The sequence below is a fragment of the Lotus japonicus genome, chromosome 6, assembly GCF_012489685.1.
Source record: "Lotus japonicus ecotype B-129 chromosome 6, LjGifu_v1.2".
Taxonomy (NCBI): domain Eukaryota; kingdom Viridiplantae; phylum Streptophyta; class Magnoliopsida; order Fabales; family Fabaceae; genus Lotus; species Lotus japonicus.
The window spans coordinates 61715799-61734618 of record NC_080046.1 but is presented as its reverse complement, the minus strand read 5'-3'; the positions used below and the strand labels follow the sequence as shown (position 1 = coordinate 61734618).

The 18820-nt window shown below is 37.9% G+C and overlaps 2 protein-coding genes across 3 annotated transcripts; both read right to left on the bottom strand.

The window, feature by feature from the left end:
• Nucleotides 1-27: 27 nt before the first annotated feature.
• On the bottom strand, nucleotides 28-9226 carry LOC130722925 (uncharacterized protein At5g19025). The gene is made up of 2 exons (XM_057573813.1): nucleotides 8454-9226; nucleotides 28-304 (listed from the first exon to the last, which is right to left on the bottom strand). The coding sequence occupies exons 1-2, from the start codon at nucleotides 9161-9163 to the stop codon at nucleotides 259-261; spliced, it is 756 nt and encodes a 251-aa protein (XP_057429796.1). The 5' UTR covers nucleotides 9164-9226; the 3' UTR covers nucleotides 28-258.
• Nucleotides 9227-11234: 2008 nt separating this feature from the next.
• Nucleotides 11235-16542, bottom strand: LOC130722609 (uncharacterized). 2 transcript variants are annotated; one of them, XM_057573388.1, is made up of 6 exons: nucleotides 16243-16541; nucleotides 15462-15698; nucleotides 15265-15376; nucleotides 14998-15172; nucleotides 14396-14633; nucleotides 11235-11784 (listed from the first exon to the last, which is right to left on the bottom strand). In XM_057573388.1, the coding sequence occupies exons 1-6, from the start codon at nucleotides 16415-16417 to the stop codon at nucleotides 11495-11497; spliced, it is 1227 nt and encodes a 408-aa protein (XP_057429371.1). In that variant the 5' UTR covers nucleotides 16418-16541; the 3' UTR covers nucleotides 11235-11494. The 2 variants fall into 2 exon arrangements, with proteins under 2 accessions (XP_057429371.1, XP_057429373.1); XM_057573390.1 differs by lacking the exon at nucleotides 11235-11784 and adding an exon at nucleotides 12238-14045 and having other exon boundaries at nucleotides 16243-16542.
• Nucleotides 16543-18820: the final 2278 nt, after the last annotated feature.

The following is an 18820-nucleotide window of genomic DNA, read 5'->3' as shown; positions in this document are numbered from 1 at the left end:
TTTTTAGCAAATCTACGACTAATGAAATGGATCAATGATGAATCACATGTTTATTGCAGTTAATATTTATGTACGATCCTTCAAAAGTTTATAGAGAGACTCAAAGATAGAGCAGATAAAAGAAGGACTCTGTTAACACCAGATTGCTATTTTCTTTCTCATAAAAATGGTTCTGATAAAAAGTTTTCCAGTAAATGGAGAACCATGAGAGTCATAATGATAATGAGATGCCAATAGCAGTGAAAACATCGGGTTTAATCAACGATGATCTCCTCCTCCATTAAGAGTAGCATTGGGCAAGGACCTGCTCAAAGCATTAAAATCAGAGGTTTAGAGTTACAATTCACACACACAGAAAATTTATTAAAGTGAAAGCAGCAAAACTTAAAGTATTCAATAAATTTGAATAAATGGATAGACAATAGTTTCTGAAACAGATCACCCCGAGCTCATGTAATTCTTTTTCAAGTAGACGATGCCCACAACTTTGGACTAAACATTTTGTGGGATGACAGGAAAGTTTAGGAGAAAAAATATAACACCATATAACAGTTCCAGAACATAGTTCACAGTCAAACACCCTGAAAAAAAGACTGAGGTGACGTGTAGGTGACAGTAGAACACTCATTTACATAAGCAGAAAAGGATGAAAAGTTAAACTATCATATGCTTTATAGCATGTTTGAATGACTATCAGTACACAATCCAAAACACAATAAAACCAGAAGCTGCACTTTGTTCCTTCTCCTTACAAGTGCTTATAGGGCTTCCGACCGCATAACCGAGCAAGCTATTAATGGATTCATAAAACACCTAATACTACTGCGTAATGGTATGAGAAGGAAAGAGTTTGTTTAATCTTCAGCAAAATTTCATACTTGAAGTCTTGAACCTTATGAATTGGAAACAAAAAAAGGCATCAAGAGAACTTTATCCCCTTAAGTGGATTAACATGCTCTACTCAAACTAGTCATGAAATAAGTCTGGATACTGAGGGTCTCAGACAAAAAATGATTCATAAACACCGATTTGAAGTTATAAACTGGTTGAACAAGGAAAACACGTTCGAGAATTCATGCTTCTGTTTAAAGCAAATTACGTTTAGTGCCTACGCTCAAATTCACAGTATCTGTTGACACCATTAATTTTAATGAGTGAAAAGATATAAAATAAAACATTCAACATGGGGAGACAGTCACCTCATAATTCCAGAAAAGCTGGTCATGTTTGAAGGTACAAGAATATTTTCAACCCAGGGAAGTATTATAGGCGACGACAAGAATAGGCCCACAGGAAGCCAAAGTAGTGATAAGACCTTGATGACAGAGATAAGACCCATATGCAAAATGCTCACAGCCAAAAGCCATACTATTCTACGTACCCAAATGACGCACTATCCAACAAAATTTTAATCAGCTAAAAGCTAAATTAGCAAATCTAGGGATATATGAAGTTAGATATTGACAATTTTTATCCCAAAAGAACAAACAAAAATTAAGCTAGCTTCTATTCTGTAATAACTTTTCTGTAAACTTAAGGTGAATAATATAACAAATAAAGAACGTTATTGACTTTAACATTCATGCTAAAGTAGAAACCCTCCTGGTAACTTTTCTTAATGGAATCCAGGGGAATCAAAAGGCAAGTATGCCACTACTTCTACATGCTCATATCATTATTTTCATCATAATTACAATCTTTCCTCTGACAGGTCAAGGTTCACCAAATATTGAATTGTAAGATCAAACTGAGGAACATAAGGTCCTGACATCTTGAAAATAAATGTATAAACTAATAGGTTAACTAAATTACCATACAAATATCAATATTTCTAGTTTTAAAGAGAAAAAGCAAACCACACAATACAACAACAAGAACAACAAAAACAATAATAAGAACAACAAAAGCTTTTTCCCACTAAGTGAGCTCGATCAAACAAACCACACAATAAGTGGTGTATAATTTATACCTTGGAGCCAAATTATAATTGAAGCGTTTTTGCAATTACCGTGATCATGGTTTAGTTTCTGTAGTATGTTCAAATGAACTATAATTAGGCAGAATATATTTTGAGAAAATTATGGACAATTGTTAAAGCATGTTGATTGGATTTTTTTATATAGACTTTTTCAGAACTAGCCCCTTTCTACCTCAAGCAACCCATCTATACCACCACAAAAAACTTTCATTCTGTGTATTTTCAAACTAAAACCCAGCTTTTGTTCCCTTCACCTGTAACAACAGGAACCTCATCCTATTATGCATATCTGGAATTAGATTAATACCCAACTTTAGTAAAGGCAAGCATAAACCAGAGACGAAATAGACACCCGAGATTGGGCCACAGACCAGGGACAAAGAAATTGCAGTCTGAACAACGAGAGGAGCCAAAAAAACAGACATTCAAACCAAGTTGCAATTAGAACAAGTGTACTTGGATCATGATTCAGAACTGAAATCAGTAATGCATGCTATTCTAGCCAATTTCAGTAACACTTGCAATGCATGCTATTCTAGCTTTCAAAAATCCTACAGGATTTATTTTTCACATCTGTAATAGATTTGAAACTTCATGAAAATTTTAGATTACAAGCTTATAATCTTGTTCTGAAAACATAACGTAGTCAGGAATATACTGAAACTTCCAGTTTCAACACGAAAGATTAGCGCACGAAGATGACTGCCAGCGACATTTTGGAGTATGTATGTATTGTGTCAAGTAGTGAATAGGTAGCTATAATCTTAGCTGATTTCCGACATCTGTATCAGTTAGGGAGTAGCTACATTTCTGATAGGAAGTTGCAAGCAACTACTCTTGAGTTCCGTTAGCCAACTGCTTCTCTATAAATACTCTGGGTACATGTTCAGATAATCGATAGACAAAATAGTCAGTTCATACCAAAACCCCCCATTCTCACTCTCCCATATTTTGTCTCTGCTATAGATTTCTAATAGACATCCTAAATTCACAGAAGGTGCATAAAATCAAAGTTTGAGCAGCTATGAAGCCCAGATAATAAATACGGCAAGAGCATGAGAGCAGACATGTGCGAGGACAACGAAACCAGCAAGCCATAGTTGTCCTTTACCATTTTTCTGTGCTATGCAAGTGTGTGCAAAGAGTAGAAGCAGTTCAGGAGTCAATACTAAAACACATTGTTTTCAATTGAAAAAGATCAATGTATTGTGTCTTTTTTAGCTACCGTGACTTTGTTGGTTAATTGTGTAAGAGGTGTATCTGTTGAAAACCTAAACTGAATCTGAGAATTGAACTGAAAATATTATTCATTGAAAGGTGAAGATTACAAGAGTTTATCTCAGTATTTATACTGTGAGAGAGACTTGCATAGCAAGCTACCTAAACTAACTATAGTTAACAGTTAGGCTAACCATAGTTAGTAACTAACCGTAACTGACTCATAACAAACTCAACTGACTAACAAACTTAACCAGCTTGTAACTAACAGTTACAATGTATATAGCAAAGCATAATTGCTTTATACTCTAATAGACCCCCTCAAACTCAAGGTGGTTGAGAAAGAAATTTCTCAAACACATTGAGTTTGTCCCTTAAGGCTTCAAACCGAGTAGGAGAAAGAGGCTTTGTAAAAATGTCTGCTAGCTGATCAACTGAAGGAATGTGAGTCACAAACAGTGACTTGTTGAGAACCTTCTCTCTAACAAAGAAAATATCTAATTCCATATGCTTAGTCCGAGTGTGCAAAACAGGATTATGGGTTAGAGCCACTGCACCCATGTTATCACAGTAAATTTTTGGAGTTTGGAAGGGAATGTGTAGCTCCTGGAGAAGAGACTGAACCCATAGAAGTTCTGCAGAAGTGTTGGCCAGACTCCTGTATTCAGCTTCAGTACTAGATCTTGCAACCAGGGTCTGTTTCTTAGAGCACCAAGATACTAGATTTGGACCAAAAAATACACAAGAGCCAGAAGTTGACCTCCTATCATCAGGATCTGACCCCCAGTCAGCATCACAAAAAGCAACAAGGGACACTGGCTTTGTGAGAGAGCAAGGCTTGATCAGTAGACCATGATGACTTGTAGCTTTGAGATACCTGAGAATCCTTTTGACAGCTTTCCAGTGCTCCTCTAAAGGCTGACTGAGAAACTGACACACCTTGTTTACTGAAAAACTAATTTCTGGTCTGGTCAATGTGGCATATTGCAAGGCCCCAACAATGGACCTATAGAGAGTAAAGTGAACTGGCAAAGGGGAAGGGACTTGGCCAGGAGAGGCAGAAGGAGAAGGTAAGATCTGAGGTGGAGTATGTATCATAGGAGAAGGTGACTGAGTATGTGGAATTATAGAAGAAATGCCATGAGAATGCAAAACAGGACCAGGTGATGAAGGAAACATAGTAGGGAAAGGAAACCTGAACTCATTAAAGAGTACATCCTTGGAAACAAAGATTCTACCTTCTGCATCAAGACACTTATACCCGTTGTGTGAGGAAGCATAACCCAAGAAGAGACACTCTTTGGATCTGAGGGACAACTTGGACTGATTGTAAGGCCTTAGAAAAGGATAGCATGCACTTCCAAAGACTTTAAGAAACTTATAATCTGGATGAGTTTTGTATAAAAGAAAATAAGGACTAACATTGCCTAGAACTGAGGTAGGAAGTCTATTAATGAGAAAAGTTGCAGTTAGAAAGGCATGATCCCAATACTGAGAAGGCATATTAGCAGCAGCAAGTAAGGACAAACCAGTTTCAATGATATGTCTATGTTTCCTCTCTACACTCCCATTTTGGTGATGTGTATGAGGACAAGTGTGCCTATGAACAACACCTAGAGAAGCAAAATGAGTGGAAAGAGGTTTGAATTCTGTACCATTATCAGTTTGTACAGATTTAATCCTAAGATTAAACTGCAATTCAACCATTTTCTGAAACTGAATAAAGACACCACAAGTTTCTGATTTCCTTTTTAAGGGATAAATCCATGTAAAACGGGTAAAGGCATCCACACAGGTTAGAAAGTAAGAGTAACCACTAGAAGATTCTACTGACGCAGGACCCCACAAATCAGCAAATATAAGCTCCAAAGGAGAAGTATAAGTTGTAAGAGAAGAAGAAGATGGTAACCTATGAGACTTGGCCAAACAGCAAGAAGTGCAAACAGAAAATTTTGCTTTATTAGGTATTGGTATATTACAAATGGATAAAGCTGAAAGTAAAGCCTCATGATGAGGATGACCTAGTCTACCATGCCAAAGATCATAAGTAGTAGGCACAACAGTGGTAGATTCTGAGTTATTTATGCTAGGTACATTAGAAATAGTAGAAGGAAAACAAACAGAAAAGGCTGAAGCTGGAGACAATGATGAAGCTGGAGTGACACTCGAAGAAGAGCCCTTGAAGAATTTGGAAGCATGCATGTTATCAAAGGAGTACAGGCCATCTGGTCCAAGTGTCCCTCGAAGAAGCACTTCAGAAGTGTCCTGACATTTCACAACACAGTAAGTAGAGTGAAACTCAAAGAAAACACCATTGTCCCTAGCAAACTTGCTAACACTAACAAGATTTTTGGTTATAGAAGAAACTAGAAGAAGATGTTTAAGCAGAAAATTAGTTTTAGCATTATAGGGTGAAGAAAATGATGCTGAACCAACTGAGTGAATTGGCAAACCTTGGCCATTCCCCATGTAAACATGATCATTACCATTCAATGAAACACTATCATTGACCACTGAAGCATCATTGGTCACATGATGTGTAGCTCCAGAATCTGGAAACCAACTGCTCAGATCAGAAGCTCCAGAAGTTGATGACCCTGAGGTAGAAGCTGGAAGTGCAGTAAGCATAGCCTGAGGTGGTCTTCCAGTAGGAAAAGCAGGCCTGGAATGTCCATGAAACTGTGCAGCAGAATATTGATGAGTAGGTACTCCAAACCCAGGCATTGCAGATGACTGTCCAAACATAGAACCAGGACCTGAAAACTGCTGCACATTCCCAAATTGAGATGGAAATTGAGACATTCCAAAGTAAGGAGGGTAACCGAAAGAAGGCATCATCATCTGAGGCAGAGCAGCACCAAATTGTGCTGACATAGCAAAAGGTGAATATGGTGAAGCAGTAGATTGCTTTCCACCAGTGCCAGAGGATGCATTTCCTCGATGATAACAGATACTAGCATCATGTCCCCATTTGTTACAGATCTGACATTGAACATTACGGCCTCCGCCGCGTCCTCTGCCTCCGCGACCACCGCGACCACCAGAACGGTTATCATAGCCACCACGATTCCGATCATCATAGGAATGATCGTCATAGCTCTGACGATTGCGATCCTCAAACTTGGAATCGTCATAGCGATTGCCGTGTGAGGAAGATGACGAATCCACAGTGCCTGAGCCAGATCCAGTTGTAAGATGCACTGACGGAGACGACGATGTCTGCACCGGAGTCGATGACGGTGGCGACGGTGTCGATGGCGCCGGCGACGCGATAACATGAGTAAGAAGCGCAGAAGCTGGAGTCGCAGCAAGCTGACGCGAACGCGCACGCTCCAGACGAGCTTCATGAGCGATGAGAATCCCTTCAACTTGCGAAACGGAGCAGGGAACATCGCGATTGTAAACAACAGTCATGACGGAGGAAAATTCCTCAGGAAGACCATCGAAAATGGACTCCAGATGCTCGCGATGACTGACAGGGTCGCCAATCGAAACCAAAGCATTGACAATGGTCTTGATGCGCTTGAGATATTCACTGACAGTCTTCGAGCCTTTGTTGATGGTTCGTAACTCAGTACGAAGCTGCGTCGACTGCGCATAAGAATGCGCATGGAAGAACTCGAGGATTTGCGCCCAAACTTCCCAGGACTGCGTGCAATTGACCACAGTAGGAAGAACAGAGTCAGAGAGCGACGAGAGAAGCCAAATAAACAACGCTGAATCTTGCTGAATCCAATCAGTGTAAGCAGGATTCTCAGTCGCACTCACACGATCTTCTTCTGAGAGAAAACGAGGAGGAATCTCTGGATCCGATAGAAAACGCTGCAATCGATGAGAACGAACAACGCCTTCAACGATTTGGCGCCAGGAACGAAAATTTGTATCATCAAGCTTGATCGAGATTTTGTGTGCTAAGCTATTGGAAACACTGTTCTGTGCTCCTGGATTTGCTGAATTTGCATTGGAAACACTGTTCTGTGCTCCAGAATTGGCTGAATTCTCTGGAATTTCAGCCATGGCGAAAGAGAAAGGAAGAAATCAAGGACCTAGAAGAAGAAAGAAATCAAGGACCTAACCGAGCTCTTGATACCATGTTGAAAACCTAAACTGAATCTGAGAATTGAACTGAAAATATTATTCATTGAAAGGTGAAGATTACAAGAGTTTATCTCAGTATTTATACTGTGAGAGAGACTTGCATAGCAAGCTACCTAAACTAACTATAGTTAACAGTTAGGCTAACCATAGTTAGTAACTAACCGTAACTGACTCATAACAAACTCAACTGACTAACAAACTTAACCAGCTTGTAACTAACAGTTACAATGTATATAGCAAAGCATAATTGCTTTATACTCTAATAGTATCAAAGAGTGAAGTTTAAAAATGAAAATTAAAAACTAAAGATACTTCCTATAAATGTATCCTGGAGCATTGTATGTATAAGGGAAAGAAACCTGAATAAACCCCTAAAGGCATAACCATTGAAACATTAGATGATAGGAAATCACATATTCTACTCGTGAATGAAAGGAAGCTTTTATTGGCCATGTATAACAATAGAATATATTCTGGACACATCAAATTTTCTCAGTATAAGAAAATCACAGGTATTCTAAATTCTAACAAATGAAGAGTTTATAATGCAAACCAATAGCTTATCTTTGCCAAAATTATTTAAATAAAGTTGGATGAAGGAATAACTTTGAGAATACAATTTACAACCAACCACGAGATAACGTTACAAGAAAAAAGTAATTGCTCAATAATGGTTGTGAAAGCATCACATTAACAGCAAAGCTAACTACAACCTAGCCTACCAGTAGTGGAAAACATGAGCTGGATTCACCAAAACAATACCCCAACAAGTAAAGAGGGAACAGCTGCTAGAGAATGACAATCCACAAACCAAAACACTACCCCATACTAGCGCCGTGCTAGATCAGCCCAATGGACAGATCAGGAAACCTTCATTCATTCAGTAATTTTCTTAAATCAAAACAATATAACAAATCTATGATAGCTGAATCTACACATAAACACATCAACCCTGAAATTCTACTGATCCAAACTTAAACCACACAGAACATGTTCCAGAACTGCAACACAACATTTTCCTGAGATTTGACTTTTTATATGAGATGCTTAAAAGATCATTCACCATTTCACCCAATTAAGATTTCCTAATTGAAAACCCACAAAACAAACATGAAAATCAAACTCCAAAAGCATGAGATAGAGAGTGAAAGAGAAAGACCTCTTATGGCGCTTAGGCTTCTTGGGGCCAAGAGCTTCAAGCTTAGCAACTGGGCAGCCACAAGGAGCCCGGAAAAGCAAGAGGGCACGGCCATTAGGTGGAGCCATTTTTCTGAGCTCAATTCTCAGGCACTCGTAATCAGGGTTCCCTTCACTCCCACCTTTCCATGGAAGCTTATCAAATTCACCCAACCCAGACGCCGACGACGACGACGACGACGACCCAGATGGGCCAAACCTCTCAATCTGCAAATCGAACTCGGTAGCCTTCTTGAGCCCCTTGCAACCCCGCCGCTCACAGCGGCGGGATCGGGGGCCGCAGCAGAAGGCGAGGGAGGCGGCGAAGAAGAGGAAGAAGGAGATGAGGTAAGGGAGGAGGGAAGGGAGAGAAGGGATGAGAAGCGAGAGGGAGTTGAAGATGTAGGAGAAATAGGAGGAGAGGAGGAAAGCGCCGGAGAAGAGGACAAGGAGGAGGATGAGAAGGTCTAAGGTGGCGGAGGGGGCGTGCTTGCAGTTGCAGAGATTGTTGCAATGGTGGGTCCAGGAAGATGAGGAGGAGGATGATTTGGGTTTTGGGGGATGGTGATTATTGTGATTGTGATTCCAACAGGAAGAAGATGAAGATGAAGATGGAGATGGAGATGGAGAAGAAGATGAAGATGAAGAAGAGGGCATTGCTGTGGTCAATACAACCCCTTCCTGCATGTTCATGTTAAACAAAGGTGTTTTCTTTCTTTCTTCACCTTCTTCCCCATTAATTAAACAAAACTAATCAAATTTACTTACTAAGTTATGCTAATTCTCAATCAATAATCAAATAATGTCTCACTTCCAATTTTGGATCATCTAATATACCAATTTTTTTAAAGTAAAATGTGATTTTTTCCCTTAAAATATTCATCACAATGTCTCCGAAGGATAACTCATGTGTCATGTGGTAGGAGCTAAAGACGTATGAGTTGAGAATGAGAATCAATCGTGTGAATTTTTTTTGTTACATGAAATTATTTTTTACTTTCATTCATTTACATATTGTGCTTAAATCAGCAACACATTTATTAAGTAGGAGTATGTACGTCAGTTTGCACTTTTCTACAATAGCGGACAAGAATACATAACATCACCTTCATTGATTGTATTTAAAGCTATTTACTATTTTCTCTGAGAACTATTTTTATAGCAAAATGTTATTTTATTTCACAATCAAGGTCCCCATCTCTGGTGTTTTATGTTTGTGTTTTTCATTTTTTTTATCCTCTTGTACTAAAAAATATCCATCGATCCTCCATCTTCAATAACATTACATGTTCTTTGTAAATCCAAGGTGAAGGATTCTCTCAAATTTCAGTGGTGGTGCACGTTTCTGAGTGAATCTTTTATACAGTGGAGCGGTTTAGGAACCACGAAGAAGATAATAAGTCAACGTATGAGTAAAGAGAGAAAAACTCAAATTTTTAGAAGAGCAACGATATATCAAATGAGTAGGAGCTGGTCGACATCATGACTTTCACTTGATTGTGAGGTCTCTTGATTGTCCAAGATGATATCAGGCCTTGTGGCCATTTTGGTCAACTAGAGTAGGAGTCCTCAACTTGACATGTAATTCAATGCAATATCAAGTTTGACAAGTTTATGTCATGGAGCATTTTGAGTGAAACAATTATTTTGAGATGCAATGCAAACAATTCAAGATAAATATTTGTTTTCAATCGGCTATTGTTGAGATAAAATTGTTTAAAATACGTTCTTAACTACTCAGTTCTTTAAGGCTTTTCGCAACTATGACTTGATCATAAACACATGTAATAAAGTTTGACTTTCAACCGACCATTTTTATAATTTTTCAGTTTGTTATAAGATTCATACATATTGACATTCTTGCACACGGGCTGCTTTAACCTTTTAGAGCTTTGGCAGAAGAAGAATGTTGTTGTTTCTTATTTTGACTCCCTTGTTCAGGAATTTTTTGCTTTGCCTTTCATGTTTCCTTCTTTTCGGTTGTCGTTTGCTGGGCAGGACGACAATGTGACCGCTGACCTTGAGTCATGTTTTATGTATTCTGACCATATTTGAGTTAAGAACGTGTCGAAGAGACTTGTTCTTCTCTTGTTATCTGATTCTTCTAATTAATGCATTTGAGTGTTATCGTAAAAAAGAAAAATACATGTTCGCATCCTTATTTTTATTTTTGAATTTCTTAAATTAAAAGGAAAGAGGATTCTATAAGGTTTTCCACTTAATCTCCTCCATAATGAATGATGTGTAAGGACAGGAAGAAACCACTAAAGAGTTCAGACCGTGGGCATGACTTAAGCAGCTGGAACTTGGAAGGTAGTGTGAGTGCCGTCATTTTGAAGTTGGGATCCACAGAACTGTCGGCCAGGAAATCAAATGAAACACGGGTTTGCCTTAACATGAAACATAATGAACTTTATTCTTGTCAGTGAACTTTAATTTAAATCCACGAAATCTGCAATGAAGCATATGCTCCACTTCATTGTGAAATGGAATAGTCAAAAAGTCCAAAAGTAAGCTCAAACAAAATCAAATAGTATCTTTAAATCAGCTTATTTTTCCTCAAAATCACTTTTAACACTCAGAAACTACAAAATCAATTTTAACACTCAGAAAGCTGAAACTTCTCTCCACTAGAATAAATTTTAGCTTAAAAATCAACTTTAAAAGGATTTTCAGACATGCCCTAAAACTGAACTTCATGTACACGGATTTAGATTCAACAGCAAGTACAATTGCACAAAGAAATTCATCTCAATAAAATCAATGAAAAATAACTGCAGTGATATCCTGACTTTTCATTATGTACTATAATAGCAGTTCCTAAACTCAAAGCAAATTTGAGTTATTCACTATAGTAGATGGAAAATGTTTTACATATTACATGAAGAGTGAATCTACACAAAAACATTAAGCAGTGGAACACACAACATTCTATATGTAGGCATCAAGGGTGATTACTTACAATAACAATACCAAACACCTAACAAGATTGCTATATAAATAGTAATTTATAGACAAGAGGAACTAGGCAAATTCACGATCAGGAAGAAACACAGGAGCCAGAAGAGTCCAGGCATACAATCCAGCAGTGACCCACTCGGTGCCGATCCGAACCCACACTGAAGTCCAACCAACATCTATCAGATCTGAGCTATCAGATGTGCTGGTCCATCCAGAAAGAAGCATAGCAGAATACATGCTAGCCAGGGCAAATATCAGGTGGAAAAATGAATAGGAATAACTAACTGGCTTTGCTTCCTTCTCCTCCTTTTTTGTCTTTCCTTCTTCTACTTCTTCAAGAAGAGGTTTGCTCCCTGTTGAATGAACATATTCAAAACACTTTCATATCTTAATATGAGATGTGAACTATTTAAAATATGCAGGACTAAATTTGGAGAATCCATTCTTGTAAAACAACACTGGCAGGTGCTTCAAGTGAGAAGCACAAAAGCCTGTTTGGTTGGCTAATCTGTTTTCTGTTCTTAGTTCCACTTTTCACCTTTTATCACATGCACAAGTATGAACAAAAATTATTGTACTGATGCTACAATTAATTTTTAATCTATACTAATTCCACATTGAATAAGTAAAAGGAGAAAGGTAAAAATTATCATCCTATACTAATCCCAATTGAATAATGGGATGCTTATCATTATAAAAAAGCCCAGCTCCTATTGCATTACAGGGTCCAATTTATCACACGTTGGACTAATTAGAAGGAGAATGACCGAGTTTTAGTTATAAATTGGAAAGGCATAATCAATGTAGGAAAACTAAAAAAATTATTCTATTTATTTACTTTCAACTTTTAAGAACAAAAGAGGACCAATTTAACCCTATGAACCATCTTCTGGTTTTATTTCAATAGTTTTCAGAAAACTGATTTTTGTAGGCTCCCGATGCTGATCCTCCGCCTGAATCAGCACCAGTTACCCTGCGTCGATCCACTCGCCTGCATCGAACACCTGATAGGTATGGATGGGAGCCTACTTCTCTTACTGCTACTTTATCTAGTATACCTATTCCCACATGTTATTCGCAGGCTGTTAAGGACATGCGTTGGGTAAAGGCCATGCAAGATGAGCTACAAGCACTTCAGGAGAATTTCACTTGGGACATAGTCCCTTGCCCTCTTGGTGTTAAACCTATTGGTTGCAAATGGGTGTACTCTGTGAAGTTAAATTCTGATGGTTCTCTCAATCGTTATAAGGCCCGGTTGGTTGCTTTGGGTAACAAACAAGAATACGGGGTGGATTATGATGAGACCTTTGCACCTGTGGCAAAGATGACCACTGTCCGCACAATCCTTTCTATTGCTGCCTCTAAAGGTTGGTCCCTATATCAAATGGATGTGAAGAATGCATTTCTTCATGGTGATTTAGCAGAAGATATTTTTATGAAACCTCCTCCAGGCTTGTTTTCTTCCTCTGAAGGCGTGTGCAAACTCAAGCGTTCTTTATATGGCTTGCGGCAGGCTCCTCGGGCATGGTTTGAGAAATTTCGGTCTACCCTTCTTGGATTCTCTTTTTCTCAGAGCCAATATGATTCCTCCTTATTCATTCATCACACGTCCGCTGGTATTGTTCTTCTTCTCATTTATGTTGATGACATGATCATTACTGGCTCTGATCAAGCGTCCATACAACTACTTAAACAGCAGCTTCAAGCTTCCTTTCACATGAAGGATCTTGGGTATCTTCACTATTTCTTGGGGCTTGAGGTTCATTCTGACTCCAAAGGTATTTTTCTCAATCAGCACAAGTATACTGAGGACTTAGTTTCTTTGGCTGGTCTTCAATCTGCTGTCCCTGTGGATACTCCTCTTGAAGTTAATGTCAAATATCATCGTGATGAGGGTGATCTTTTGCCTGATCCTTTATTGTATCGTCAATTGGTGGGAAGTCTTAACTATTTGACTATTACACGTCCAGATATTTCCTTTGCCGTACAACAAGTTAGTCAATTCATGCACACTCCTCGTCATCTTCACTTGGCTGCTGTTCGTCGCATCATTCGCTATTTGAAAGGAACGTCTTATCGAGGATTATTTTTTCCGGCCAGTACATCTCTTACTTTGCTTGCCTATAGTGATGCTGATTGGGCAGGTTGTGCTGATACACGAAGGTCGGTGTCCGGTTGGTGCATGTTCCTTGGTCCGGCCTTAATTTCTTGGAAGAGCAAAAAGCAAGCCCGCGTTTCCAAGTCATCCACTGAGTCTGAATATCGAGCTATGTCCACTGCTTGCTCTGAAATAACTTGGCTTCGTGGTTTATTGGCTGAACTCGGATTCCCTCAAATCAATGCTACGCCTCTCCATGCTGACAACACAAGCGCTATTCAGATTGCTACTAATCCAGTTTTTCATGAGCGCACTAAGCATATTGAAGTGGATTGTCACTCCATTCGTGAGGCTCTTGATGATCATGTTATCTCTCTTCCTCATGTCTCCTCGCAGCTTCAGCTTGCAGATATCTTCACTAAAGCGGTTCCTCGTGCCCGTCACCAGTTTCTTCTTAGCAAATTGATGCTTCTTGACAAACCGCATCAATTTGAGGGGGGATGTCAATGAGGATATCTGCAATTAATGATTGTTTCCTATTTTATGTTTGAGAAATTAGGAAATAGAATCAAGAATATTCCTATTTGAATGTACAGAATTAGACTTCCTAATTTAGGTTGTGCAAATTAGGAATTAGGGTTAATTAGTCATTATTGCTTGTAAATGTAATTGTATTATATATAGAAGAGAATAGAATCAGAGAAGGCATCAAGCCAATTATTCTTGACAGATTGGACCAGCGAAGGACTGATTCCCAGCTTTTCCAGTCCAGTACGGTGTCTAAAAGAGGAGTAGAAGAAATTAATCTAAAATACCAATACACATATCCTAAGATCACAAATCATAAAGATTCATTCTTTTATTACCTGATCTCGGTGAAGAAGGTGGTGATAAGAATGTGGTCGAAGACCCTGCACGAAGAGCAGAATACAACACCGATAGCACCGTTGTTACCATGCCAAGAACAAGCGTACTTGTGGTGACTGCTTTAGACTTGTTTAGACCATTGCACTCATAGTTTCGAGGCTCACTAGAAAGACCAGTGTAACACAAGTAAGCACAGTAAAGGGAAATCACAGCTGCAGGCAACAAGCTTCCATTCACCTGTTTTTGCATTACAATTATTATTCAATTTTTCAATAATAAATAAAATAAATGAGACAGTGAAAGTGGTTACATTACATCTTGCCTAACCTTATTAAACATACAAAAAGAATATGTTATTTTTAGAATTTGGGTTAGGTCTATCTCTACCCCAAAAGCTAGCTTAGGGGTGAGGGTTGCTCTACCCTTTATAAGAATTACTTTGGCCATATCTCTAGTTAGTGTGAGGCATCTCAACTCAACAGTTATTAGAAACTCCATAAACTTCAGATGTTCTCAGTTCTCACATCATCATGCAATTCATATCGTACAAAAGCACAAAAGGCAATAGCTTCAATTGCTTAAAAACATTTCTATTCATTACCCGAGGATGTAAAGCAATAATTGCAAGTAGAAAACCAAGAATCATAGTCATGACGAGGAAGAAGACATTGATGCTACAATCATATCCAGCAGGGTTGAACCAAATAAAAAGAATTCCCGACAATGCATATGCTCCAATGTAGCATCCGACAGATACAGCAAGTAAAGCAACATACCTAAACATGCAAAAAATTTAGGATCACAATGGCAAATAGAGAACCACAGGAAAAAAAAAAATTATAGGAGTATAAAAGAAAATTCAACATACCATTTCTGTTCATCTTTCTCAACCCATGCATCATTCCAAGCGTGCGTGCAGTCAAGTAAAATTATCACCTGAACCAATAAAAACAATCCAGCCCCAAATTTTGATATGAATCCTGCAAAACATTTATAAATACGCACATGCCAACCATCAATGCCACAAAGAATCAAAAGCAACAAATTAAGGATTACAAAACATACCATATACTAGTATTATGACATCAGGAAGAAAGAACGAGAGGACAAGCAGCAAAAGCCAGATCACCAGTTTTACAGTCCATCCACCATGGTGCCATGAATCACGCCTATCATTCTGGTCCTTCACACCAATCATTATAAGAGCTAAAATGCCAAAGAACAAGAAATTCCCCAAACTCACACGAAGAACTGCTTGCACTTGATACCATTCCTTTGTGTGAGTATCAGATGAATCTATCCCTGTAAGTTTGAATTTATATACCACATATAAGAGGGAAATGTTCAAATCCCAGCACAGAAAAAAACCATTTACAATAAAAATATTAATTCAATGAGCTTTACTGACACAAGTTCCAGCACCAGAACATTTTTTTTTTTTAGGTAAGCCCAGCACCAGAACATGAAAGTATCCTGAAACTAATACATCAATATTTTGCATTCAAACAGAAAGATTAAGCAGTGTGTGTTTGGATTACCTTCTTTAAGAGGGTTCAAAACAGCTTATAGTAATAAAAAAAAAGTTTGTCCAAAACTCAATCAAATTAGTGAAAATACTAAATAATCCATTTCTTTCTAAGTGTTTCCATTTAACCAAAATTCCAATCTTTTTTCTCTAATTACTTGAATTATAAATCTAGACAAGTGAAAAATGAAGCTCAGCTAAATGTAGTTCATTTCTGAAAAACCAGAACCCTAATTATCATATTTGATCGATCATGATTCATGAAGGTTAATGAAAAATTAGAATGAAAGCTGAAATCTTTAGTGAATGAATATAAGTTACATGGTATTTTCTCCAAAAGGGGTGCTCCAATTTCTCTGAAAATCCAAGAAACGACGAGGGAAGCGCCGAAGAGAAAACAGTAACCGATCCTGGCAGATTTTTGGGAGATACCAGATGCCACGGAGGAGCAGAGACCACAGGTTAGAGATGCGCAGCAAGATAAACAACACGACATGGTTGATTGATTCTGATACTCTCTCTCGCGTCACTCACACTGGAATTTCAACACGTTTGTGTTTAGTTTAGAGGAACAAACATGGCTTCGATATGTGTCGTTTGAAACTTGTTTTGGTCGTTTAAGAAATCACTTTGATTCTTATCTAGTTATCTTATGGTTTATTTTAAAAAAAAAATCTTATGTTGTGGGTCCTCATATGAAATCAGTTGGGGAAAGATAATATTATAACTTTCTCTCTTAAACAGGATTAGCAACAGCTCGACAGTAGATAACTGAGTTTTTTAAATATATAGTTTAAATAGGTGATGTGTATAAAGAAAATTTATTGGTAGAAAGTGTGGACATCTAACTCACTCCCCTTACTAACGAGTGGTTGATTTATATGTATATCATTGATTCTCTTTAAATAAGATTTGAATTTTATGGATACATTTTTTTTTTTTGATTAGTCTGCACAGGACGTGAATGCCATAGAGAACAAGAGAACCCTGTCTTTAGTCACATGAATTACAAGGTAGAAAACTTGAAGATATCAATATAATGACCGACATATCAATTTTCTTTTTCTGACCAGCCACAATTGCTTCCTCTTGTGGTGATTGTGGAGCCTCATATCCGATCTACTACCTATCAACATATCCAGGTGATAGAGCACACTACAATACATAGACATATTTAATTCCTCTGCCAATCTGTGAAAAAACACTCCCTAGATCTGTCAGACTCATGGCAGTGATGTAGCTTTGTTATTAACCCTAACCAAAGCAATGTATAGCATATTTGGAAATTCTTTATGATTGATCTTCATGTTAAAATCAATTATGATAGCAAACTTCTTTGAGTAACTTTTAAGTGAGAATAAATTCTGAGAAAAAATTAGTTGATCCCAACATGCTATTAATAATAGGACTCGATTACACTTAAGTAAATCAATTCAGTTTAGTATAACACGACTTTCATCTCAATTTATAAGAAGAATTTATTCACTTCCTGTAAAAAAAGAGTTTCATATTATTTATCTTAAAGTGTGTTGTGTAAGATGTTTGCCCTGATGCAAAAGGATAATCAAACCCTTTTTACATATTCCACATTCAGAGGGACCCCTGAGAGTAACTATCAGCTAGATATAGACCAACGTATCTTCCTCTCTCTTTCTCTGATACCCTTCCACTGTCTTTTCCTGACCAATGATCAAAACTAATTTTCATGATGCTAATGACACACTGCTTATGTGTAGTTTTAGTTTGTCACATCCTGAACCACACAGATCCTATATATGACTAATTCACTCATTATTGCTTTGAACAATAAGGCAACCGATGAAAGCCAAAGCAAGACTTGCCACCAGCTCGGAGCTTTCATTTCTATCATTTCAAATCATTCAAACACAGCACAAAATTCCAACTTTTGAAAGAACATGTCCCCCAAGGTTGATATTTATTCTTCTAAGTGTGTTACCTTCATTGGTGTAGCATTGTAGCTAGGCCATTCCCTCTGTGGCTTAAATTTCACCATGCCTATTCAACCAGGACCCATTATAGCTGGATTCAGAGTTGATCAACCTCACAGTCCCACAAAAAATCTTATCTTTGATACTTTTCCTTTATGATAAGGTAAGGGAGCCAATCTTTTCAACAAGAGTGAGACATTATTTGACATGCTCATAATCACATGCTAAAGGTTGAATGATGTACGATCTCACGTGAAGTTCTGGTTTAGTGTGTTGGAATCATCCTCAAACTAAGGAAAAAGACAAGCTCCCACCCATGTCTCTCATTTCAACTGTTGAAGCTCAAGAGGCCCCTAAGGTTTGATGGGATTAATGATAGGATAGGCGAGAGCCCACACTTTGATCTTTTACAGTCATATTCTCTACAGCTCTCTGCTGTAAATTCGTGATCCTTAATTCTTATATTAAGTGGTTTATATCATTCATAAAATGTTAAATTAGTCAAAAAATTTATACATTTATCATTTTACTACAGTAGAGTATCTGAATTCAATGATGTGAGATTAGCCACTGTTTAAGATAAGGGTGGAGATTTTATACTTACTAATCACACTTTTGCCCGACATGATTTAACTAGCAACTAATTCAATTCAGCTGAATTTGGAATGAGAGCACGTGCATGACGTCCAATTCATATACAAGTGGAGCCTTGGCATTGGATGAAGCATTGCAAATTGGAATTCCGAACGTGAATCGAATAAGCGTGTTGTCTCCTGCTGCCAGATCAGATTTTTTCTTCAATAAATTGTGTGTTTTGGGTAGTGAGTTGGAGCAGCATGTTCAATTGTTCATGCAGTACTTAGAGATGGGAAACAATGGTGGAAGATTTGCCAAGTGGAGAAGATTCGTGAGGCAACAAAGGGCGAAGTTCTATATAATGAGGATGTGTA

Coding starts and splice junctions, on each gene's coding strand:
- LOC130722925 (XM_057573813.1), bottom strand. CDS start 9,163: ATGAACATGCAGGAAGGGGTTGTATTGACCACAGCAATGCCCTCTTCT. Junction 305..8,453: donor AAGCCTAAGCGCCATAAGAG/GTCTTTCTCTTT, acceptor TGCTTTGAGCAG/GTCCTTGCCCAATGCTACTC.
- LOC130722609 (XM_057573388.1), bottom strand. CDS start 16,417: ATGTCGTGTTGTTTATCTTGCTGCGCATCTCTAACCTGTGGTCTCTGC. Junction 15,699..16,242: donor CCTTTTGGAGAAAATACCAT/GTAACTTATATT, acceptor TCAAACTTACAG/GGATAGATTCATCTGATACT. Junction 15,377..15,461: donor TGTCATAATACTAGTATATG/GTATGTTTTGTA, acceptor AATGTTTTGCAG/GATTCATATCAAAATTTGGG.